General features: G+C 37.5%; 1 protein-coding gene across 1 annotated transcript in view; it reads right to left on the bottom strand.

The window, feature by feature from the left end:
• Window positions 1-10,411: 10,411 nt before the first annotated feature.
• The window catches only part of ranbp3a (RAN binding protein 3a), a 35,062-nt gene continuing 19,828 nt past the window's right edge, over window positions 10,412-25,645 (bottom strand). The window contains exon 17 of the mRNA XM_073825552.1: window positions 10,412-10,779. Coding sequence (XP_073681653.1) covers window positions 10,412-10,779 — 368 coding nt within the window. The remainder of the gene's footprint in view (window positions 10,780-25,645) is intronic.

Genomic DNA, 25,645 nt, shown 5'->3' with positions numbered 1-25,645 from the left:
TCGAAGTAATGCTTTGTGCAGTGTAATTTGATCTATTGATTAGATTTGTTTTGGCTATTGACTTGTATCGAACGTAGAGAGAGGTTGTTTTGCCCGTATGGAGTTTTGGTACCTCATGCTAAGTTTAAAGTTAAGAATGCACCTTCTTGAGATTTCTGAGCATTGAGTTTGTTAACCATAACTGCCTTTGTGACAATTAGAACAATTAGTAAACTGCCATAGTCCTGTTTGTTTTGTTCTTGTGAGTTTAGTTTGTACGTTGTTAGTTAGTTTTGTGTGTGTCATGCCACTTTTGTATTTCTGCTTTTTAGTTTAATTGAGTTTAGTTAGAGCGTCGCATACGCTGAAGATTTCGGTTTTCTTTTCTTATTTTTCTTTTAAGCAGTTTAGAGGTTAGACCTAAGGCTGTTTTGTTCTGTTTATTTCTTTGATTTGGGTGACACTCATCTTTTCTTTTGCTATTTATGTTAATGTCTTTCTGCTTGCACTTAATTGTACAATTACAATACAACTTAATTAGTAAATACTTTAAACGTACTCTGTTTCTGTCATCTTTTGATCTGCCTCACAACGCAACAACAACTGTCTCACTTAAATGTTACGCTATCATCCCTTTTAAACATCAAACACGTAACATTTATTGGTGGCAGCGATGGGATGGATTGATTCCATTTGATGGGATTATAATTTCCTTTGGGATGATGTGTGAGACATTGTTGCTGGTGTGAGGACGGATCAAATATTTCAACGGAGTATTGTTTGAATAGTCGCTAAATTGGAGGCTGTTTAGCACATGTGTCGAATATAGTTGATATGGCTGACTTCGATTTGGATAATTTCGTTAGTGCACCAGCTGTCGAACAATTAGATGTGTGTCGCAAGGATGATTTGTTAAAAGTCGCGGAACATTTTAGCATTCCAGTTAACAGACAGCAGTTAAAGCGAGACATTAAAAGCAGTGTTGTGCAGCATTTAGGGGAGTTGGGTGTGTTGTTGTTGGCTGAAAGTTCGCCTGGCGTTGACGCTCGTTCTGGGGTAGGTAAGGGGGAAGCGAGTCGAGCTGCTGCGGCGGAGGGTTCCGAAGCCAAAGCTGCTTTGCCGCCCTTCGAGCCTTTCTCCCCAGCTGAGTTTGAGTCTGGAGGCGATGCGCGTCTCAAAGCGCGCATTGCTAGACTTCAAAGGGAAGAGCGCGAGAGACAAGCGGAAAGTCGCGCCGAAAGGGAACTTCGACTTGAAATTCGCCGACTTGAAATCGAAGCGGACAAGGAAGTCAGGCTGCGAGAGCTTGAATTGACCGCTAGACACACACCGGTTCCACCTAGTTCACCTGTGCATAATGCTGCATTGTCGACTGCCTCAGTGTCCTCCAGGAATACATTTGACGTGAGTAAACACATAACTCTCGTACCGCAATTTCGGGAAGCCGAGGTTGATTCCTATTTTAATGTATTTGAACGAATTGCTACTGCTTTGCAGTGGTCTAGAGATGTTTGGCCTTTACTTCTGCAATGTAGGTTAACAGGAAAGGCTCAGGAAGTGTGCGCTGCTCTGTCTTTAGAAGACAGTTTAGATTATGACGTTGTTAAAACGGCAATTCTGCGAGCATATGAACTCGTACCAGAAGCGTATAGACAACGCTTTAGGAATCATAAGAAAAGTTCCGCTCAGACTTATGTAGAATTCGCTAGAGAAAAGTGTGTTTTGTTTGACAAGTGGTGCACATCGAACAAAGTGTCAGATTTTCAGACGTTGCGCGAGCTAATTCTCTTGGAGGAATTTAAGAGTTGTATTCCTGAACGCATCGTAGTTTACCTTAATGAACAAAAAGTAACCTCTTTGACTCAAGCGTCTGTTTTTGCTGACGAGTTCACATTGACGCATAAAAGTGTTTTTACTTCAGCACGTACTGAGAAAGTTTCACCTGTTCACTTCACTTCAAAAGATCAGTCACCCTCGAAAAGTAACCTTACAAAAGTTAAAGAAGATAGGGAGTGTTATTATTGTCGCAAACCGGGACATGTTATTGCTGACTGTCTTGCATTGAAACGCAAGCAGCAAGGCATTAATACTAAAAGTGTGGCTTTCGTAAAAACCATTGATGACGCTAAAATTGAGCGCTGTGATAAGTTTGATGCCAGCTATCAACCTTTTATGATGGAAGGGTTGGTGTCTGTTGACGACAAGCCTTACTAATCAGGTTAAAGTAATGATGCTTCGTGATACTGGCGCCATGCAGTCGTTCATAAGGACTGACGCATTGCCTGGTCCTGAACAAACTTTTTGCGGTAGTCATGTGCTAGTTCGAGGTATTGAGATGAGCACAGTCAAAGTTCCTTTGCATGAGATTTATCTGAAATCAGATTTGTTTACTGGAGTAGTAAAAGTTGGGGTGCGGGACAGTTTACCTGTGGAAGGCGTAAATTTCATTCTCGGCAATGACATAGCTGGTGGCAAAGTTATGCCATTGTTGGAGGTTTGTGATAAACTTGAGTTGTCCACATCCACCGATGACCTGTCAGAAAAGTTTCCAGAAGTTTTCCCTGTCTGTGCTATTACACGTGCTCAAGCTCGCAAATTTGCTGATGCAGATGATTTGCTTTCTACTTTTATGGCCCCTACGTTCGTAAACGATACATTGATGGTTGACGATGGTAAACCTGAAGAAAAATCTGTAGTTTTAAATTCAGACGAGTCGAAATTACATGTAACGCGTGATAACCTTATCACTGCACAAAAAGATGACTTCACTTTGCGTAAATGTTTCTCTTCTGTTGTTTCTCCAGAGGTGGCACGGGAGAGAAAAACTGCTTTTTACATGGAGAATGGAGTGTTGATGCGTAGGTGGTGCCCTGACGATTCGAGTGATGCTGAATGGAATGTGACAAGCCAGATAGTCATTCCCGTTTGTTACAGGCAGGCTGTACTTTCTTTGGCTCATGACCATGACTTATCCGGGCACCTGGGTATCAAGAAAACATATCACCGAATTTTAAAACACTTTTTTTGGCCTCGTTTAAAGACAGATGTAGTGAAGTACTGTAAAACGTGTCAGACCTGTCAGTTTTCAGGTAAGCCGAACCAGACCATTCCGCGGGCTCCATTGGTTCCTATACCAGTTTTGGGAGAACCTTTCGAGCACGTTATTGTAGATTGTGTGGGTCCTTTGCCCAAAACAAAAGCCGGTAATCAATACTTATTGACGATAATGTGCACAGCAACTCGTTTTCCCGAAGCGATACCGCTTAGGAAAATTACAGCACCCGTAGTAATCAAAGCTCTGGTAAAGTTCTTTTCAACGTTTGGTCTTCCCCGAGTTGTACAAACTGACCAAGGTACAAATTTTATGTCAAATCTCTTCGCCCAAGTGTTAAAGACCTTGAAGATTTCTCATAGGACTTCGAGTCCATATCATCCAGAAACCCAAGGAGTCTTGGAGAGATTCCATCAGACCTTAAAGGCTATGTTTCGTAAATACTGTCTGGATACAGGTAAAGATTGGGACGAGGGTACACCTTTACTCTTGTTTGCTGTTAGGGAAGCAGTACAAGATAGCTTGGGATTTAGTCCTGCGGATCTTGTATTTGGTCACTGTGTACGTGGTCCACTTAAGATGCTTAAAGAGGACATGTTATCTGTACAGACAAGTGTCAAATCGAATGAGGTGGAGTATTTGCTTGAAAATGGGTTGGCGATGCCGAGTTGTAGCCCATGGAGTTCTCCATGCTTACTTGTAACTAAGAGTGATGGAACCGCTAGATTCTGTACGGATTACAGAAAGGTAAATGCCCTGACCGTACCTGACTGCTTTCCTTTGCCGCGCATGGAGGATTGCGTGGATACTCTAGGTTCTGCGAAGTTCGTCAGTAAACTGGATTTGTTAAAGGGTTACTGGCAAGTGCCTTTAACAGATCGTGCATCAGAGATTTCTGCATTTGTAACCCCAGATGATTTTATGCAATATTCTGTGATGGCCTTTGGCATGCGTAATGCGCCATCTACGTTTCAAAGACTCATTAACATAGTGCTTGCAGGAGTTTCCAATTGTAACGCTTATTTAGATGATCTTGTTATCTACTCTACTGATTGGCCAGAACACATTTCAACCCTTCGAGAAGTGTTTTCTCATCTCGAGAGTGCTTCTCTAACATTAAACCTTGCCAAGTGTGATTTCGGTCAAGCCACAATCACATATTTAGGCAGAGAAGTGGGTCAAGGTCAAGTGAGGCCTATAGAGGCGAAGGTAAGCGCTATTGCAGAGTTTCCCGTGCCAGCTTCCCGAAAAGAGCTTCGTAGATTCCTAGGGATGGCTGGGTATTATCGAAACTTTTGTAAAAATTTCTCTACTGTTGTCAGTCCACTGACATCACTCCTCAGCCCTTCACGTGTGTTTCTGTGGTCTGATGAATGTCAGAATGCTTTCGAGAATGCTAAAGCTCTTTTATGTAGTGTTCCTGTTTTGGCAGCACCGGTGTATGACAAAGCCTTCAAGCTGGAGATTGATGCAAGTTCTGTTGGCGCTGGAGCAGTGCTTATTCAAGAAGACATCCATGGTATTGATCACCCTGTATGTTATTTTTCACGTAAGTTCAACAAAAGTCAGTTGAATTACTCGACTATCGAAAAGGAAACTTTAGCTTTACTTTTGGCATTACAGTACTTTGACGTCTATTTGAGTTCAAGCAATCTGCCTATAACTGTGTTTACTGATCACAATCCTTTAGTGTTCCTGTCTCGTATGCACAACCACAATCAGAGACTGATGCGCTGGTCTCTGGTTGTTCAAGGTTACCACTTGAAGATCGAACATAAGAAGGGTTCCGAAAATATAATGGCTGATGCTTTGTCTAGAGTTTAAGAAGCTGGTTGAGTAAGAAGTGTTTTAAAAACTATATGTTCTTTTCCTTAATTCATATAGTTTTTTCTTTAGGGGGGGAAGTGTTACGTTCCACGTGTGTTTTGTGTATGTTTAGTTTCCTCATTTGTGTATATTTTGTTTTTCTCATTACTTCCCCATTTCTGTGTTATTTTCTTACTAATTTCCAGGTCTCTGTTTATTGGCTGACCGGACTGTCAGTCATCGTTATGACGTCATCACGTTCCGCCAATCCGCTGATTTGCCCGCTGCATTTGAGGCCTCGAGCTCAGTCTGTGTTTGTGCGCCTTGCCAGCGTACCTTGTGCTCCACGCGGTCAGCTTTCAGTCTCTTGTGCTACACCAGTATCTTCAAATGCTTAAAGTATCCTGATTTTCGAAGTAATGCTTTGTGCAGTGTAATTTGATCTATTGATTAGATTTGTTTTGGCTATTGACTTGTATCGAACGTAGAGAGAGGTTGTTTTGCCCGTATGGAGTTTTGGTACCTCATGCTAAGTTTAAAGTTAAGAATGCACCTTCTTGAGATTTCTGAGCATTGAGTTTGTTAACCATAACTGCCTTTGTGACAATTAGAACAATTAGTAAACTGCCATAGTCCTGTTTGTTTTGTTCTTGTGAGTTTAGTTTGTACGTTGTTAGTTAGTTTTGTGTGTGTCATGCCACTTTTGTATTTCTGCTTTTTAGTTTAATTGAGTTTAGTTAGAGCGTCGCATACGCTGAAGATTTCGGTTTTCTTTTCTTATTTTTCTTTTAAGCAGTTTAGAGGTTAGACCTAAGGCTGTTTTGTTCTGTTTATTTCTTTGATTTGGGTGACACTCATCTTTTCTTTTGCTATTTATGTTAATGTCTTTCTGCTTGCACTTAATTGTACAATTACAATACAACTTAATTAGTAAATACTTTAAACGTACTCTGTTTCTGTCATCTTTTGATCTGCCTCACAACGCAACAACAACTGTCTCACTTAAATGTTACGCTATCATCCCTTTTAAACATCAAACACGTAACAGTATTAACATCACTTAAAAAAAAATCTCCTCCAATAAAAAAGCTTTTAAAACATTCCACATTATTGACCTATTCTTAAACAAACTGTATTGTGTTGTAGTTATTTGTATTATTGATAGAGTAACTTCAACAAGAACAAAAAAAGAAAATAAACAAATAATTAAATGCAAATTTATTATGGAAAAAATCTAAAATAAAATAATTATGAAAATACAAAAATATCTTATATTTTTTATATTATTTATAGTATTTATATTAAGCTTAGTCACGTTTTGGGAGATTTTATTTGGTAATGCAAACCAATATCAAAATAAGTTACATTTATTTAGCTAAATTTAGCTTTTATTTAAATTCAAATGTCACGCTTTTACAGTTTTTACAAGATGGATTCCTAATGTTTATGGCCCTGTTAGTTTGGGTCTGATGTGTGAAAATAATATCTTGACAGATCCACAGAAACCTTTTCAAATGAAATTATAAAATGTTTTTCCAGAGTTTGTTCAGGCACAAGCGGTACCATTCCTGACAGATGCTTCAATAGGCAGCCGTGTTTAACTGTAAAGCTCGTAAGAGCCTTTCAAGACTCATTTATGACTTTTCTATTTTTGTATCGCTTATCTAATCGTAAGATTAGATTTCTTCCTTCCCTTATGCGGTTCTTACTGTGTGCTGAGAGAGTCTAATGCAATGGAGCCTGTAATCTATAATATAAATTAAACAATCCAGGCTTTATTTCCAAACATTTCAAACACGAGTTGAAATAGCCTACATAGTGCTGTTCTGCTTGGTCTTGTGCTGAGCGCCCTCTGCTGTCCAAGTGCATAATAATAGGTGGCCACAGGCTTGTTTGAGTTTGAAATGAGGATCCATGTTCACGCACTACAACCTGGCGAGTCTGCAGGGTGATCATATTAAGCAAATACTGCTCTGCTTTGAGGAATCGATCACTGTAATTTGGATGGTAAACCACTTTGACCTGCGAGAGTGTTACGCTATCTCCTCAACACAAACATCATCTATCACTGCCAGGCCTTTCTGTTTGCCTTGACTCTATTCTATCATTATACAATGTCTGAATCTCACTGGCCATCTGAGTGGGTCACCCGGGTGAAGCCAGACAGACTAAACACGACGTGAGTCATTATTTCCGGTGAACGAGCTGGTCTCGATTACCTGAAATCAAGGCTCGGTGCTCGTTTTTCTTCTCATGTTGAAGTGATCGCTGATTTATGCTGTGCATGAGAATGTTTTCAACCGAAACACTCGTTATGAGCTCAGATTGTCTGATTTTGTCTCAAGAGGACTTCTGCGTGAAAATTATGTAACACTACTTGAAAAGGCGTTGTTCCTTGTGTGTTATTACTTTAGGCAGAAAGTGTTTGTCTATTACAGAGCCCCAAAGTACAAAGCTCTTATTAAGGGGACATACACTGTAAAAAGTTTTCACCAGATTCAACTTAAAAACCTAAGTTCAGCAGCTGCCTTAAATGTTTAAGTTAAATCAGCTTAAAACTACAAGTCATTTTAACTTATTACAATAAAAATGAGTTGATTTAACTTGTAAGTTTAAATGACTTAAGTTGATTTAACTTAAAATTTTAAGGCAGCTGCTAAACTTAAGTTTTTGAGTTGAAACTGGTGAAAACTTTTTACAGTGTAGTGATAGAAAAAAATCTGACATTTAATTTCAGTGCTTTTACATGCAAAAGTATTGTGTTTCCCTGATAAAACTTAGCATTTTCTCAGGAAACAGGTATGTTCTCTCACAAAAGTATTGCGTTTTCCTAAGAAACTTTCCTTTTCTCACAAAACATTTGCATTCTCTCACAAAAGTATTGTTACCCTAAGAAACTGTGCATTTTCTCACAAAACATTTGTGTTCTCTCACAAAAGTACTGCGTTACCCTGATAAAACATTGCTTTTCAAAGAGAGAACCCTGATAAAAGTTAGCATTTTCTTGCCAAAGTATTGCACTACCCTAAGATACTTAGCGTTTTCTCACAAAAATACTTCATTACCCTTATAAAACTGCAGTTTCTTGCAAAAGTATTGAGTTACCCTAATAAAAACTTTTTTGCATTTTCCCTCAAAAGTATTGCATTACACTGAGAAATTTAGCATTGTCTTGCAAAACGGTTGCATTCTCTCACAAAAGTACTGCATTACCCTGATAAAACTTTACATTTTCTCGCAAAAGTATTGTTACCCTTACAAAGTTTGCATTTTCTTGCAAAAGTATTGCACTACCCTGAGAAACTTTGCATTTTCTCACAAAAGTACTGCGTTACCCTTATAAAACTGCATTTTCTTGCAAAAGTATTGCGTTACCCTGATAAAACTTTACATTTCCCCGCAAAAGTATTGCATTACACTGAGAAACTTTGCATTGTCTCACAAAATGGTTGAGTTCTCTCACAAAAGTACTGCGATACACTAATAAAGCTTTACATTTTCTCGCACAAGTATTGTTACTCTAAAAAACTTTGCATTTTTTCACAAAACATTTGCGTTCTCTCACAAAATTACTGCGTTACCCTGATAGAACATTGCTTTTTTTTTTGCAAAATTATTGCGCTACCTTGAGAAACTTTGCGTTTTCTAGCAAAGGTATTTCGTTACCCTAAAAAAACTTTGCATTTTCTCAAAAAATGTTTGGGTTTTCTCACAAAAGTATTGTGTCACCCTGATAAAACATCTTGGTTATGTATGTAACCCTCGTTCCCTGAAAGAGGGAACGGAGATGTCACGTCGGACCGTGACTGGTCTTCTTGTTGTCTCCGTTCCCTCCTTCAGGAAATGAGGGTTACATACGTAACCGAGATGTTCCCTTTGAGTCAGTCACTCTCAACGTCATGTCGGACAGATGAATTGGGATCCCTACCAAAGTGCCACAGATGCTGCCCCTTCCAGTGTCCTGTGCGAGCCACATGCACTCTCTTTCACTGTTTGTCATAGCACCACCCACTCAGTGAGATTGGATAACACTGTGAAAACGTACCCGTTCCACTTGGAACCGGAACTTTATGGAAGCCCCATCCTTCCAGAAGGAGGCTTCGGAAGCACTTACACACATAACCGTTTAGGTGCATATGGAAGATTAGAGGTGATTGTAACCCTCTTGGAAATGGCAGAAGGCCTGCCGGGCAAGCACAGGCTATCTGAGGCTAGCGAACGTGTTGGGGGTCGCCCAGTCCGCAGCTCTACAAATACCTGTCAGCGAGGCACCACGAGCCAGCGCCCAGGAGGATGCTCACAACCTGAACGGGCAGTGCACACCCTGTGCCTGATAAGCACGTGGTCATGGTACGCAGCAATCACAGCAACACAGACTTTAAGAGTGGAGGGAGACAGCCTTCGCTCCAACCCTTGCTGCAAAAAGGACAGCACAACTCTGATCTGGCATCTTCGGGGGTCCTCTTGGTGAGGATCCAATTCAAGGTGTAAGCGTGTCTAGTAGAAGTGCTCTCATAAAAGTAATGGTGTCTACTACTTCTTGGGGTAGGTCACCTATAGTCTCGCGTAGCCAGCTGACGGCTGAAGGTCTGGAATTCATGGCAGCTTTCATTGGCCAAGGCCCGCCCATAAGACCGTTTGATCGACATGTCAAACAACCAATCACAGTTCATTTCCTTCAGTGTCACGTTTCGGTGCGTGGAAATGCCCCCACAACAACAGACTGGCGTGCAACAAGTCAGTCATTGAAATAACCAGCATTGAAAGATAACAAAGAAGAGGGAGAACAAGCAGTAAGTCAGTAATTTATTCGCAAACGTCGCAAATGTGTATAACAACAATGGCGTCTGCATAAGCACCTTTTAGCAAAATGCAGAGTAAATCAGTCTGCGCTTTGTTTCCCGGCGGACCGAAAATAAACGCGACACTCGCGTCTCCCAGCATTCCGGAGATGATGACTTCGACATTCCTGAAGTGTTTCCAGTTATGTGTACCATATGCATCAGACGTTCAGCCAACGTTCCGTGGGCGTGACGTCTGACGCTGAGACTAGGTCACCTATAACCACTGCGTCCCTTCCAGAGACCAGAAATTAAGTTTCCAGAGGTCTGGACACAGGTGCCACATAGTGCCCCTGCCTGAGTCATTAGATCCTTCCTCAGAAGAATCTGCCAGGGAGGGGATGTCACGAGGAGCATTAGTTCCGGGATCCAGGTCCAAGTAGGCCTGCAAGGCACCACTGGCAGGACCTGCTCCCCATCCTCCTTAATCTTCAAGGCAAGGCGTACTGCTAACAACTCCAGGCAGAAGATGTGCCAGTGCAGTTGGGGGCCCATCCAAACCCCCGACACTGCATGCCCATCATACGTGGCCTCCCAGCCAGTGGTGGAGGCATCCGTGTGAACCACAGCATGCCTGGAGACCTATTCCAGAGGCACTCCTGCCTGGAGAAATGCCAGGTCTGACATTATGGGGTGAAAGTTTGGCTGCTGGTCAGTGTGACTTGGACCCGGTGAGTGCCTCGCTGCCATGGCCACCTCGGGATTTGGCCATGGAGCCAGTGTTGAATCAGTCTCATATGAAGCAGCCCCAGCAGCGTGACACCGACTGAGCGTGTTCCTGCGTAAGACGTGCTGTCTGTTCCCCGACATCGAACTCCATACAGAGAAAAGAGATCCTCTGCATCGGGGAGAGTTCTCTCTTTTCCCAGTTGACCCGAAGGCCCAACCGGCTGAGTGGCGAGAGCACCAAGTCCTTGTGTTCGCACAACTGATCCTGAGACTGAGCTAGTATGAGCCAGTCGTTGAGGTAGTTGAGAATGTGAATGCCCTGCTCTCTCAGCAGAACGAGGGCGTCAATGAAGACACAGGGCGACAGGGACAGGACAATTATGGACCTTATACTGATATGCCTGTCCTTCGATTGTGAATCGCAGGAATGGTCTGTGGCGCAGAAGGATCAAAACATGAAAACAAAACATGAAAGTATGATCAAACGTAGGGACCAAGCTCGGGCATCTCATAGCTGGTCCGAAGCTGGGTCTGAGTGTATGAATGTGGAAAAACAAATCAAAACAAATCTGTCTTGAACACTGAGAGACTCATTAACAAATTTCCATTTCAAACCACTTCTTGATTCCAAAGTTAGTTTGGATCAAGCTTGTACAAATCTAACATTTTCTTTCTTTCTTTCTTTCTTTCTTTCTTTCTTTCTTTCTTTCTTTCTTTCTTTCTTTCTTTCTTTCTTTCTTTCTTTCTTATTTCTTTATTTCTTTCTTTCTTTCTTTCTTTTTTCTCCTTGTTTGGACTATTTTCTTGTTTAAACTGAAACCGATTTGATACACAATGAGGTCAGATTTTTTTTTCTGCTTGTGTGAACATAGAGTACCAAAAACTTTACGTGGAATTGAGAGCACAAACAAATGTTATATCACAGCTTTGTCCATGTCTGCTAATATTTAGTTGATTAGAAATGACTCAGTTTAGCATGTGAATCATAGATGAAATGACAACTCAACATGAGCACTATGATTCCAAACCACTTTAGGAATTTTACCCAGAACAAGAGCCACATCTCATAAAACAAAGAGCTGAGAAAAATAGTGCGATTACAGATTTATTTAAAATAGAGATTTAAATTACAGCAAAATATCCTTCTATTATACGATTCAGTGGAGAACAGTCCACTTCATAAGAATCCAAAACGAATAAATAAAATGATGTGAAAATTGAACAGATTCCACCCGTTCCACCACATGCATGCTAATGGAGAGGGTAATTATCATCATCACTGTCGGTGATTCATCCAGGGAACATTTTCAGTGGTTGACCACATTTGTTTTGAAAGGGAACAGTGAGGAAACCCACAATCAGTGCTGAGAGATGCTGCACACGTACTCATTACACTCATAGAGTATGATTATGTCCATGTATACAAACGTACATTTCAACGAACTGTGTCCATAAACATTTAGACAGAAGCAAAATGTGGCACTGAGGTTTCAACCACCTTAATGTGTCTGGAAGAACAAAAAATAAGGTGCTAAAAAGAGAAATTCACTGCTGTGGATGTTTTGCAGCACAAAAAGAGGGAATGTTTTAAAGGGTCATTGGTTTTCTGTAGGTTTTATAAGGTAAATTTAAGACATTTTAGGACCTTTTTACCCAAATAAAGAAAATGATGATCTTCATCCGTACATTAGTCTTGTTTTCCAGTCCAACTGTCTAAAGATTCTTAAATCAAGATAGATTTACTTGAGGAGCAAGATGAAATAAGACAAAAAGTCTTGTATTCTGTGAAAACTGTGATTTATATCTCACAATTTTGAAAAAAAAAAAAAAAAGTCAGAATTGCGAGTTTATGCCTTGGGTCTTAAAATGGTCTAAAGTCAGAATTGTGAAATTTAAAAAAAATTGCAATTCTGACTTTAAACCTCACAATTGTGAGTTTATATCATGCAATTCTGACTTTAAACCTCACAATTGAAAGTTTATCATGCAAATTTGACTTTATAAGTTGGAATTGTGAGTTTATATCATGCAATTCTAACAAGAAGTCAGAATTGCGACTATAACTTGCAATTGTGAGTTTATATCACAATTCTGAAAAAAAGTCAGAATTGTACGTTTATATCTTGCAATTCTCACTTTATAACTTACAATTGAGAGTTTATATCACAATTCTGAAAAAAATGTCAGAATCTTAAGTTTATATCTTACAATTCTGACTTTATAACTTGCAATTGAGAGTTTATATCATGCAATTCTGACTTTATAATCACAACTGAAAGTTTATCATGCAATTCTGACTTTATAACTCGCAACTGACAGTTTATGTCACAATTCTGAAAAGAAATGTTAGAATCTTAAGTTTATATCTTACAATTCTGACTTTATAACTTGCAACTGAGAGTTAATATCTTACAATTCTGACTTTATAACTTGCAATTGAGAGTTTATATGACAATTCTGAAAAGAAATGTCAGAATCTTAAGTTTATATCTTACAATTCTGACTTTATAACTTGCAATTGTGAGTTTATATCTTACAATTCTGACTTTATAACTTGCAATTGAGAGTTTATATCATGCAATTCTGACTTTATAATCACAACTGAAAGTTTATCATGCAATTCTGACTTTATAACTTGCAACTGACAGTTTATGTCACAATTCTGAAAAGAAATGTTAGAATCTTAAGTTTATATCTTACAATTCTGACTTTATAACTTGCAATTGTGAGTTTATATCTTACAATTCTGACTTTATAACTTGCAATTGAGAGTTTATATCATGCAATTCTGACTTTATAATCACAACTGAAAGTTTATCATGCAATTCTGACTTTATAACTTGCAACTGACAGTTTATGTCACAATTCTGAAAAGAAATGTTAGAATCTTAAGTTTATATCTTACAATTCTGACTTTATAACTTGCAACTGAGAGTTAATATCTTACAATTCTGACTTTATAACTTGCAATTGAGAGTTTATATGACAATTCTGAAAAGAAATGTCAGAATCTTAAGTTTATATCTTACAATTCTGACTTTATAACTTGCAATTGAGAGTTTATATCATGCAATTCTGACTTTATAATCACAACTGAAAGTTTATCATGCAATTCTGACTTTATAACTTGCAATGGAGAGTTTATATCACAATTCTGAAAAGAAATGTCAGAATCTTAAGTTTATATCTTACAATTCTGACTTTATAACTTGCAATTGAGAGTTTATATCATGCAATTCTGACTTTATAATCACAACTGAAAGTTTATCATGCAATTCTGACTTTATAACTTGAAATTGAGAGTTTATATCACGCAATCCAGAATTTATAACTTGTAATTGCGAGTTTATATCATGCAATTCTAAAAAGAAGTCAGAATTGCGTCTATAACTCGCAATTGTGAGTTTATATCACAATTCTGAAAAAAAAAGTCAGAATCTTAAGTTTATATCTTACAATTCTGACTTTATAACTTGCAACTGAGAGTTAATATCTTACAATTCTGACTTTATAACTTGCAATTGAGAGTTTATATCATGCAATTCTAAAAATAAGTCAGAATTGTGACTTTATAACTCGCAATTGAGAGTTTATATCAAAATTCTGAAAAAAAAGTCAGAATCTTAAGTTTATATCTTGCAATTCTGACTTTATAACTTGCAATTGAGAGTTTATATCATGCAATTCTAAAAAAAAAGGTCAGAATGGCAAGTTTATATCTAACTTCATTTGTTATTGTTTTAAACAAAATTTTGCTCATTTTCTCAGAAATCAAGACTTCATAGCTTAATTCTTCATCTAAAGCAAATGTATCTTAATTTAAGGATATTTGTAACAGGACAAGACTGAAATACTGAGAAAGATATTCATCTTTGTAGTGCATGACATATTGACATGACTTTATGACTTTAATTTAAGACTGATAGACTTTAAGACTTTTAAGACCGTTTTAAAACCTGCAGAAACCCTGCTAATGTCACTAACACAGTAACAAAAAAATACGAATTTAAAAATGTGTTAACTTTAAACTCAGCACCATGTTAAAGAGTAAATGAACCATCCACATTAATTAATTATTTTTGTGATATATTGTATATTTTTAAAGAATTTCTTTTCTACACTTAGAACTGAGATGTTTATTGTCCTGAAGCTGTTAACAGGAGACACTTGTATTTCTTCTGAAGGTTTCTGGGAAAGTATTGGTCACATTTCATCTGAAATGCTGCATGTATTCATGGCCTCACGCATACAGACCTCGCGGCCCACCAAAGCTGACACATCACACCCTCACTGTTCAAATAAACTCAAGTGAAGCTGTCCAGAATGAGTGACGAGTTGAAGAACTGTGGAAAATTACAGGAACGCCCCAGTGGAGAAGCACAAAGATGATTTGCCATATCAAACAAAGCTGTTCAGAATAATTCATCTTTCTTTACTTTCTGCTAGGATTGTACATGCTTCACTGCATTATTGTCAGAAAGAAATGGTATTTGTTCTTTATCCTGATTTAAAAAGAAAGTGTAGCAATAAATAAGAAAACATCAACCTAGGTTTGTTTGGGGTCAAGATGTTTTTTAGCGGATGTATGAAGTCAATTCTCCTCAAGCTTACACCAGTGCTTGGTCAGAGTAACCACAGTTATCTGAAATGTTATGTTTAAATTAAATATCCATTCATTTGCATACATTTCTAGAACAAACCAGGGTCAACATTCTTGTTTAATTTTGCCGAGTCAAAAGTATTTTTTTCTCTTTTTAATCATGCCATAAATCAGAAACTTCTAAAAATAGGTTAAGGTTATTTATGATCTGTTAACCACTTTTTGAACATAGACCAAAAAATAATATTTTCTAATTAAACTGTCATAAATCCTGAATCTCTTTTTAAAAAATACAACTGGCAGTGAAAAAAAAAGTTGAAAAAGTTAAACAAAAAAGTTATCGAAGTTCACATTTAATATTATAAAGAATTTACAAAATCAAAGGCAATCAAAGGCATAAATCTGTGTTCCAAATTTGAGAAAGATTTTATAATTGTGCATCACCAAACACTTCCACTAGATAAAATATGCTTCCCGTTCATTTCCAAAGTTGTCATTTTGTTGACATATTAAAGTCAAAAGAACGGATTTTGTATTTTTTTTTTTATCACACCATAAATCAGAAACTTCTGTCAACATCCAGAAAAAAAAAAAACATTTTCACAATTTATTTATGAATAAAATGCTGTATTATATCAGGCAAATTTTATACAAACACCTTTATACAAAAAAATCTTCATAGGAAATAAACTGTGAAAACTGGTGTATCCAGTGGATATTTCTGTAAAAAAAAAAAAATAATAATAATTTTGAGAAAAAGACCACCTTTAAAGATATGGATTGTAAATTAAATCTACAGATGAAAATTGATAAAATGCACCAAAACACTTAACATTGTATTTTGATGTTTGGAAAAAAAAAAAAAAAACTTCATCAAAATCCAAATAGCCCAAAATCTTAAAACTAATCAATGCATGAAAAAAACTGACTTTGCCTGTAGAATCTAGCCTTAAAAGAGACAAAAAACACTTTAAAAACACTTTTTTAAATTATTATTATTAATTATTCTTTTAAAACAGATGTATTATTTGCTGTTATTTTCATCATTTTTACAGTCGTTAAGTAGTAAAACTGAATAATTTCACACAGAAAAGTTTTTTTGTTTGTTTTTTATTTTAATACATACTCTGTTTTTCTGAAGGAAATGGCTAAATTAACTTGTGTGGTAATCAACAAGTGTGGACTGATCAAACCTTTACAGATCCTGGAATATTTATTTAAGTACTATAATTATTTTAATAATTATTTTCGAACAGTTCCACTCACTGCTGCTTTGCCTTCATGACCGAATTAAACTGATCCTTTGTTTTAGTTCCTCATTTACTGCTTCAAATTTATTGTAATCAAGGAGTTAAACAACAGAGGATTTAAAACGAACAGATGTAATAGTTCAACATGAAACGGTAATTGAGTGAAACGGCTTATTGTACAAGAAAACAATTGGATTGAATTGATTGGATTGTAGAAAGCACTGGCTAATTGCTGCACTTGTTTAATGCGAGTGACAGACTGCTTGAGGAGAGGGACTTAATCTGACCATAAGAAAACCTTATTGCCTAGCCCTCGCGCTGATTTACAGAAGAGATTCTGTTGCTTGTACATTGCAACATTCCATTAAAAATTACTATTTTACTTAAAAAATTTTAAGTACAGACCAAAATAGTATTTTATTGTAAAACATACTCCAAAATTCTCTAATAACCTGTGGTGAAAACCAACTTTACACATCCATTAAAAATCACTTTGGGATAGTTGCCGTTGATTCACTTGTTGCAAATATAATTACATTTGGTTTGATAACCAGTTTGTCAGCTATTTTAATTCATTATTGTGTGTGTCCAGAACTGTCCAAATATTTAGATCCACCATATGGACTATATAAGCAGCAAAGCAAAAAATATGAGATCTCAAAACAACCGGTATTTTGTCAAAATAACAGAATGTAGTCTGTTGTTACTTTTGGCTATTTGTGTTAGCCAACAAAGCCTACTGTCAAATAGCTGCTTGTGTTTGGTAACCATGTATTCACAGTATAAATGAAGCTATAATTACTTTACAAAAATGGTTCCAAACATCCGTTAGCTAAAATAACTTGCTCAAAATGGTTTTGACCTTTATTTGAGCGAGACAGATTGGAAGAAAACAGTAATTCATATGGTAGTAGCCTACATTAAAAATGCATTTCCTACTTGTTTTTAATTTTGGTTAAAATGCGCCATCCAGCGGTTTGATTTTTTTTTTCGCAACTCTTTCATGTGTCTCGTCAGTCGTGGGAACATTCAGTTAGAACTTTAAACTAAGCAAACTCATATCAAAATGTAAAGCTGCAATACGAACGATTTGGCGCTGTAGCGGCTGACGCTAAAACTTGTTTTAGTTCTTTCGTGAGTTCGGCTTCTGTTCAGCTCTTCGGAGTTTGAGGGTATCTGTGCACCCCTGGTTACATAAACGTGACTTTCAGAGTCAATAACAATTAACTCGACAATTTCTGTCGAGCTAAACAGTCCTCTGAATGTTTTTAAATCCTTTGAAGCCTCGAAGTTGTCGCCATCTCTGAAAGCCTAGTCTGATGAGATTTATTTTCTCTTTTTCACCTTTTCATTTGCTTGTAAGATCCATTGCTAAAAATTCTGCTCATTAGTTACGCATAAAACCTGTCTGAACAACAGACCTCCCACCGAATTTAGTTTACGGATGTGACACAACTACGCAAAAACGAATGAGGTAAAGTTGACAATACCCGCGAAATCCGACCCGACACCTTTATAAATAATACATTTATAAATATGTAACCTCTTAGAGTCATTTTACAGGGTGCATTACATATCCACTGATGGCAATTATATATACAGGTCCTTTTAAAAAAATTAGCATATTGTGATAAAGTTCATTATTTTCTGTAATGTACTGATAAACATTAGACTTTCTTATATTTTAGATTCATTACACACATTTGAAAATAGTTCTAGCCTTTTATTGTTTTAATATTGATGATCTTGGCATACAGCTCATGAAAACCCAAAATTCCTATCTCAAAAAATTAGCATATTTCATCCGACCAATAAAAGAAAAGTGTTTTTAATACAAAAAAAGTCAACCTTCAAATAATTATGTTCAGTTATGCACTCAATACTTGGTCGGGAATCCTTTTGCAGAAATGACTGCTTCAATGCGGCGTGGCATGGAGGCAATCAGCCTGTGGCACTGCTGAGGTGTTATGGAGGCCCAGGATGCTTCGATAGCGGCCTTAAGCTCATCCAGAGTGTTGGGTCTTGCGTCTCTCAACTTTCTCTTCACAATATCCCACAGATTCTCTATGGGGTTCAGGTCAGGAGAGTTGGCAGGCCAATTGAGCACAGTAATACCATGGTCAGTAAACCATTTACCAGTGGTTTTGGCACTGTGAGCAGGTGCCAGGTCGTGCTGAAAAATGAAATCTTCATCTCCAAAATCTCCTGATAGCTAGCTGCATTGACCCTGCCCTTGATAAAACACAGTGGACCAACACCAGCAGCTGACATGGCACCCCAGACCATCACTGACTGTGGGTACTTGACACTGGACTTCAGGCATTTTGGCATTTCCCTCTCCCCAGTCTTCCTCCAGACTCTGGCACCTTGATTTCCGAATGACATGCAAAATTTGCTTTCATCCAAAAAAAGTACTTTGGACCACTGCATTAGTGGTCAAAAATCATCAATATTAAAACAATAAAAGGCTAGAACTACTTTCAAATGTGTGTAATGAATCTAAAATATATGAAAGTCTAATGTTTATCAGTACATTACAGAAAATAATGAACTTTATCACAATATGCTCATTTTTTGAAAAGGACCTATATATATATATATATATATATATATATATATATATATATATCTTAAAAAAGTTTTTTATACAACAGTTCTTTCTGGTCCTCGAATCTGATTGGCTAATAGGAGTGCAATATAAGAGAGCAACAGAACTCCAACAGCCGTTTCAAAATTTGTAAGTGTATCACTCCCCTTGCTGTATTTCTTAAAGCAAGTGTCATGGTGGACCCTCAAATCCACTATAATTAAAAAAATATTACTGTTTCTGTCACAGAATGTAGTTTTAGGAGGAGAAGCTTATAGACTACCATTTGTATAACCACAGTTTTACTACAAATACCATGTTAAATTATGGTTAGTGTTGCAAAGCCATGGCTAATTTGTAGTTACCATGGTTTAACTACAGTAACCATGTTTTTTGGTATCTCAGAGCACTGCCTGTGTACATGTGACTGAATTGCCAATTTTTATGACGGCTGTTGTTGTTGTTTACTAAATATTTGTATTCAATAAATTATATTTTATATGAATAATAGTAGTATTTATTAATAGTGTTTAGTATTGAGAAACGATGCAGGTGTTTGTAATGGTGATTTTAGTTACATCGTTCTACCATTAGATGGCGACAAGAGACTGTTTTTATGAGTCAGCAGTAAAGACTTTTAGACTGTAAAATACACGCTGTTATAAAAGTAAGTTATTTTAGTTTCAACAACAGCTTGACACCGCTAATAAATGCACTGAGAAATGCTGTCATGAGAAATCACCCTTTACAGATTAAAGGTGCCGTAAAATGAAAAACTGTATTTACCTTGGCATAGTTGAATAATAGCAGTTCTGTACATGGACATGACATACCATGAGTCTCAAACACCATCGTTTCCTCCTTCTTATATAAATCTGGTGTTTGCAAAAGACCACTGAAAAATTGGTCAATCCTAACATAACAGCGACTATTACGTAAGACTCGCGATCATTAATAGTTACGCCCCCAACATTTGCACAGCTCAATCATCAGAAGTCCTCAAAGCGAGGACAATAGCAAAAATGGCAGATCACGGGAATAAATGTTATGTTCCAGGTTGTGCAGGAGATGTAAAATAAGACGAGCCACTGAAGGGACACGGTTAGCTTACTGCTAGCGGTAGCCTGTTATATTGCAGTACATAAGATTTCACTTACCACATAAATGGAGAGCTGGAGAGATGACTGCGCGGACGATGGCAAATGATTTACAGATCCTGAGCATCACTGACAAGCATCTAAACTTATGTGTTAAGTACTGCCGCTACAGTATAACGTTACACAGACCACATGCGATCACAAAAGTGAAAGTAAAATGATTGTGCATTCAAAACGGCAGTTTCAATAAACCGCATATTAATAGCGGCTCAAGCTCCGTGATTAAATATATATTTTCCTTCATGTGAGAGCTACTGAAATGAGCCGCTCTGTGAAGCAGCCAATCAGAGCAGAGCTCATCATTATTATTCATGAACCTTCCAAATAAGGTAATAACAGACCATTTAATTCTAGGGACAAACCCTGTAGTTGTAAATGGACCTGTAAAACCGTTTCTGGAAATTTTTTGCCCTTTCCTATGCCATATACCTTCTATGTACATATCAGAGAACAATTTAAAATATTGTATCAATGCATTCTATGGCACCTTTAAAGGATATTAACATTGAGACAAAGATAACGCTTTCCTCAGCGGACATTCAAAGTAATGTTTAATTGTGAATATGAGATTGAGCTGAAGAATGAATGCTGTATCAGATGCAGGTAATTATACTCACCCAGTCTATCTCTCTCATAATACTCTACTACACATTATTCACTGGTTTTAATACAGTAATACAATAAGCTTTTAATGAAGCAACTCAGCGTTCCTTGTTACTAGTTCTAAAGTAACATTTTGGAATTAGTAACAGAGGCTTGGGCTCAGCTATTAAACTGTCAATTTTTGATTTTAATCTGTAGGGGAAGGAAGTAGTTTTGCACAAAATGGGCTTTTAAAAACACTCTGTTGTTATTTTGTTTATATACAGTGATCTGATTTTGTACATTTGCCCACTGACAAAGAAATGATCAGTCTATATAATTTTAATGGTAGGTTAATTTCAACAGTGAGAGACAGAATAACAATCAAAAAACGTATTTCAAAAAAGTTATAAATTGATTTGCTTTTTAATGAGCAAAATAAGTATCTGACCCCTTTGCAAAACATGATTTAGTACTTGGTGGCAAAACCATTGTTGGCAATCACAGAGGTCAGACTTTTCTTGTAGTTGGCCACCAAGTTTGAATTTTGACCAAGAGGGATTTTGTCCGACTCCTCTTTGCAGATCCTCTTCAAGTCATTAAGGTTTTGAGGCTGATGTTTGACAACTTGAACCTTCAGCTCCCTCCACAGATTTTCTATGGGAATAAGGTCTGGAGACAGGCTAGGTCACTACAGGACCTTAATGTGCTTCTTCTTAAGCCACTCCTTTGTTGCCTTGGCCGTGTGTTTTGGATCATTGTCATGCTGGAATACCCATCCACGACCCATTGGCTAAGGGAAGGAGGTTCTCAACCAAGATTTGACATTACATGGCCCCGTCCATCGTCCCTTTGATGCGGTGCAGTTGTCCTGTCCCCTTAGCAGAAAAACACCCCCAAAGCATAATGTTTCCACCTCCATGTTTGATGGTGAGGATGGTATTCTTGGGGTCATAGGCAGCAATCCTCCTCCTCCAAACACAGCGAGTTGAGTTGATGCCAAAGAGCTTGATTTTGGTCTCATCTGACCACAAAACTTTTACCCAATTCTCCTCTGAATCATTCAGATGTTCATTGGCAAACTTCAGATGGGCCTGTACATGTGCTTTCTTGAGCAGGGGGACCTTGTGGGCGCTGCAGGATTTCCATCCTTCACGGCGTAGAGTTACCAATTGTTTTCTTGGTGACTATGGTCTCAGTTGCTTCATTGACAAGATCCTCCCAGGTAGTTCTGGGCTGATTCCACACCGTTCTCATGATCATTGAAACTCCACGAGGTGAGATCTTGCATGGAGCCCCAGACCGAGGGAGGTTGACGGTTATTTTGTAGTTCTTCCATTTCCAAATAATCGCACCAACTGTTGTCACCTTCTCACCAAGCTGCTTCGCGATGGTCTTGTAGCTCGTTCCAGCCTTGTGTAGTACTACAATCTTGTCCTTGACATCCTTGGACAGCTCTTTGGTCTTGGCCATGATGGAGAGTTTGGAATCTGATTGATTGATTGCTTCTGTGGACAGGTGTCTTTTATACAGGTAACAAACTGAGATTAGAAGCACTCTCTTAAAGGGAGTGCTCCTAATCTCAGTTTGGAGCCAGAAATCTTGCTGATTGATAGGGGATCAAATACTTGTTTTAAAATGCTTTTTTCTGGATTTTTTGTTGTTATTCTGTCTCTGACTGTTCAAATAAACCTACCATTAAAATTAAAGACTGATCATTTATTTGTCAATGGGCAAACGTACAAAAGCAGCAAGAGATCAAATAATTTTTTTCCTCACTGTAGACTTTACAATCACATGTAAAACCCTAATTTCTTGTTTGTTTGGTTTTTGTCGAGATTGTTTTGTATTGATGGTGTTGTCCTCCTATATGTTTAACCAGCAGCCATATCACCCTGTAGCCCAAGACTGGTCGCCCACTGAAGCTAAGCAGGGTTGAGCTTGGTCAGTACCTGGATGGGAGACCTCCTGGGGAAAACTAGGTAACTAGGTTGCTGTTGGAAGAGGTGCTAGTGAGGTCACTCTGAGGTCTGTGTGGGTCCTAGCACCCCAGTATAGTGACGGGGACGCTATACTGCCAGAAAGCACCGTCCTTTGGATGAGACGTTAAACCGAGGTCCTGACTCTCTGTGGTCATTAAAAATCCCAGGATGTCTTTCGAAAAGAGTAGAGGTGTGACCTCGGCATCCTGGCCAAATTTGCCCATTGGCCTCTGACCATCATGGCCTCCGAATCATACCCATATTCCAATTGGCTTCATCACTCTGTCTCCTCTCCACCAGTAAGCTGGTGTGTGGTGGGCGTTCTGGCGCACTATGGCTGCTGTCGCATCATCCAGGTGGATGCTGCACACTGGTGGTGGATAAGGAGATACCCCTGACACTGTAAAGTGCTTTGAGTGTCTAGAAAAGCGCTATATAAATGTAACGAATTATTATTATTATTATGATGAATTTACATGTCCTTTCCTGTTAAATAAAACTTCTGAAAAATAATTACATTTAAATTATGTCTAAATTTAATCTTCTTTCAGAATATACTTATTGTATTATTATTTTAATTTTTATATTTTATCCACAAAACGTCCATCAACTATGTTAAACTAAAAGAACAAACGTCTAAAAATGGTTCATATATTCAATATTTTCTGTGGTGGACTTTTTGAACATCATTGTAAGTGTCCTAATTTTTTGTCTACAGTGACTTCTTGTCAAGCAGTATATTAACTGACTGCCAACTTTGTTGGGTACATTGTTGAGTGTTGCAATATACATATGTGACCCTGGACCACAAAACCAGTCTTAAGTAACACGGGTATATTTGTAGCAATAGCCAAAAATACATTGTATGGGTCAAAATTTTAGATTTTTCTTTTATGCCAAAAATTATTAGTCAAGATCATGTTCCATAAAGATATTTTGTAAATTTTCTACCATAAATATATAAAAACTTGATTTTTGATTAGTAATATGCATTGCTAAGAACTTCATTTGGACAACTTTTAAGGCGATTTTCTCAATATTTAGATTTTTTTGCACCCTCAGATTCCAGGTTTTCAAATAGTTGTATCTCAGACAAACATTGTCCTATTTTAACAAACAATATATCAATGGAAAGCTTATCAATTTCAACAAATTTACACTTATGACTGGTTTTGTGGTCCAGGGTCACATATAATTTTTTATTTGAGTTCAAATACATATTCAAATTTGAGGTTAACCTGGCGAAGAAAATAACATGTTCCACTGAAATTATGAGTCAAAATGGTGAAATTGTCTGCCAAATTACCCCGTAGAACCATTCTCGGTTAACATAATTGTCATGACCCTATTGTATGAGTGTGTATGATGATAAATTGTCGGCCACAGATCATCATAATTCAACTTTCTGTGTCAGAAGAGAGACAAACTCTTACTTGAACTGCCTTTTTTCTTTGACATTTTAAGTAACTACAATACTCATTCTCATATCGTTTTAGAGCATATTTTAGATCCAAAAATTAAACGCAAGCTTGCAAGTGTAAGTTTAAAACAAAATATTGACATTTGAAGAACAAACAGACACAGTGTAGGGAGTGCAGACAAAGGATGAAGAGACTTTATGAAGGAACAGTCAAAGGCGGTACAGTTTCAAGTTGCAGAATAATGTGACTTAGAAGCAGCTTCATATTTGATATGTAAAATCAGCAGATGTGTATACGTGGAGTAGAGAAATGGTCTGAATCATTGTAACTGCACACATAAACAATATAGTCCTCCACTGGAAAGAAAATGCTGCTGGATGAATGATGAATGACAAAGGAAAACAACTGAGAAAGAGAGACAAGATTATTTGCATATTCCAGGGTTTTATAACTTATCACATGGTTAATGGAAAACAGAAATGTCTCAAACAGACCAAATATACATCCACATTTGACCACCATTACACGTTTCAGAATCGTGGTTAACAAACAGATATATTTGTTCCAGTGAAATTCAACAGTCCAATAGCAGCCTAGCCCTTCTAAATGATCTCTAAACGCTTCCACCAGAGCAAAAGTGTACATTTAAACCATAAAACCAGTGCAGTTGAGCTGTTCTGGAGCAGATATAGCACCGCCATGTTCACAGTCTATCTGAGGTCTACAATCAACCCAAAAAACGAAAAACAAAAGGAGTGTCCTAAAGTACATCTGCTGCAACACACCGAATGTAAACATTTACAGACATTTACAGCAATCAACTCTTCAATCAAGCAAACATCTGTTTTGTAAACCTTTAGCCCTGCTAGTGCTTTCATAATGAGGGAAAACATCTAACTGTATGGAAACACATTCATTCTGAAGCAGAACAGAATGTGATGTCAAAAGGAAAGCAGGTATAACACAAATATGAACACAAAACACAACAATTAAGTGCTATAGTTGGTATAAACACTAAAACCTCTGCAAACAGGACAAAAATATTCTTTAGCTTTTAAACTTATTTGTAACAAAGGCTTATTTAGTATATTGACCAACATATCTACAAATCTCTTGTTTTAGTTTAAAAATATAAGAGCGTCCTACTATAAAATGACTTAATGTAACCTATTCTCGTCTGACAGACTGAGGGATGATCATTTCATCCCTTTCTTTAGTCTTGTTCACATGGTCCTTGCTACACAACCTGTTTTTCAACTGTCTAGAAGACTGGATGTGAATGGCAGGATGGAGCAATTGATCATCTGCTTCAGACACATTACAGCATGTGTGAACAGAACAGTCAGACAATGTAGCTTTTGTTTTCTACTTTCACATTTTGTGCATATGCTACAGTTGAGTACCTGTCACTGGCAGTGTATTGGGGATATTGAGCAGCAGAGTGGGAAAAGCCCTTCTTTAACTACATTGTGTGTGAGTCACAGTTTCTGTATGTTGTTTGTTAGTGTGATGTCTGATCCACACTAACTGACTTTAACTGCCTTTACGACTTTAGATGAAGTAGGTTTTGTTTTTTCAAAAACTGTTAACAAGAGCAAATCTCACAAAAAATATCTAGGTCACATTTCACTTCACTAAATCTTATTTATTAAATGACTGTACTACTTAAATTAGTGCTGTCAAATCGATGAATCGTGATTAATAATCGTGTGTATATAT

Source organism: Garra rufa, chromosome 20 (assembly GCF_049309525.1).
Source record: "Garra rufa chromosome 20, GarRuf1.0, whole genome shotgun sequence".
NCBI lineage: Eukaryota > Metazoa > Chordata > Actinopteri > Cypriniformes > Cyprinidae > Garra > Garra rufa.
Note: the sequence above shows the minus strand (reverse complement) of the source record. Positions and strands in the feature narration are given on the sequence as shown.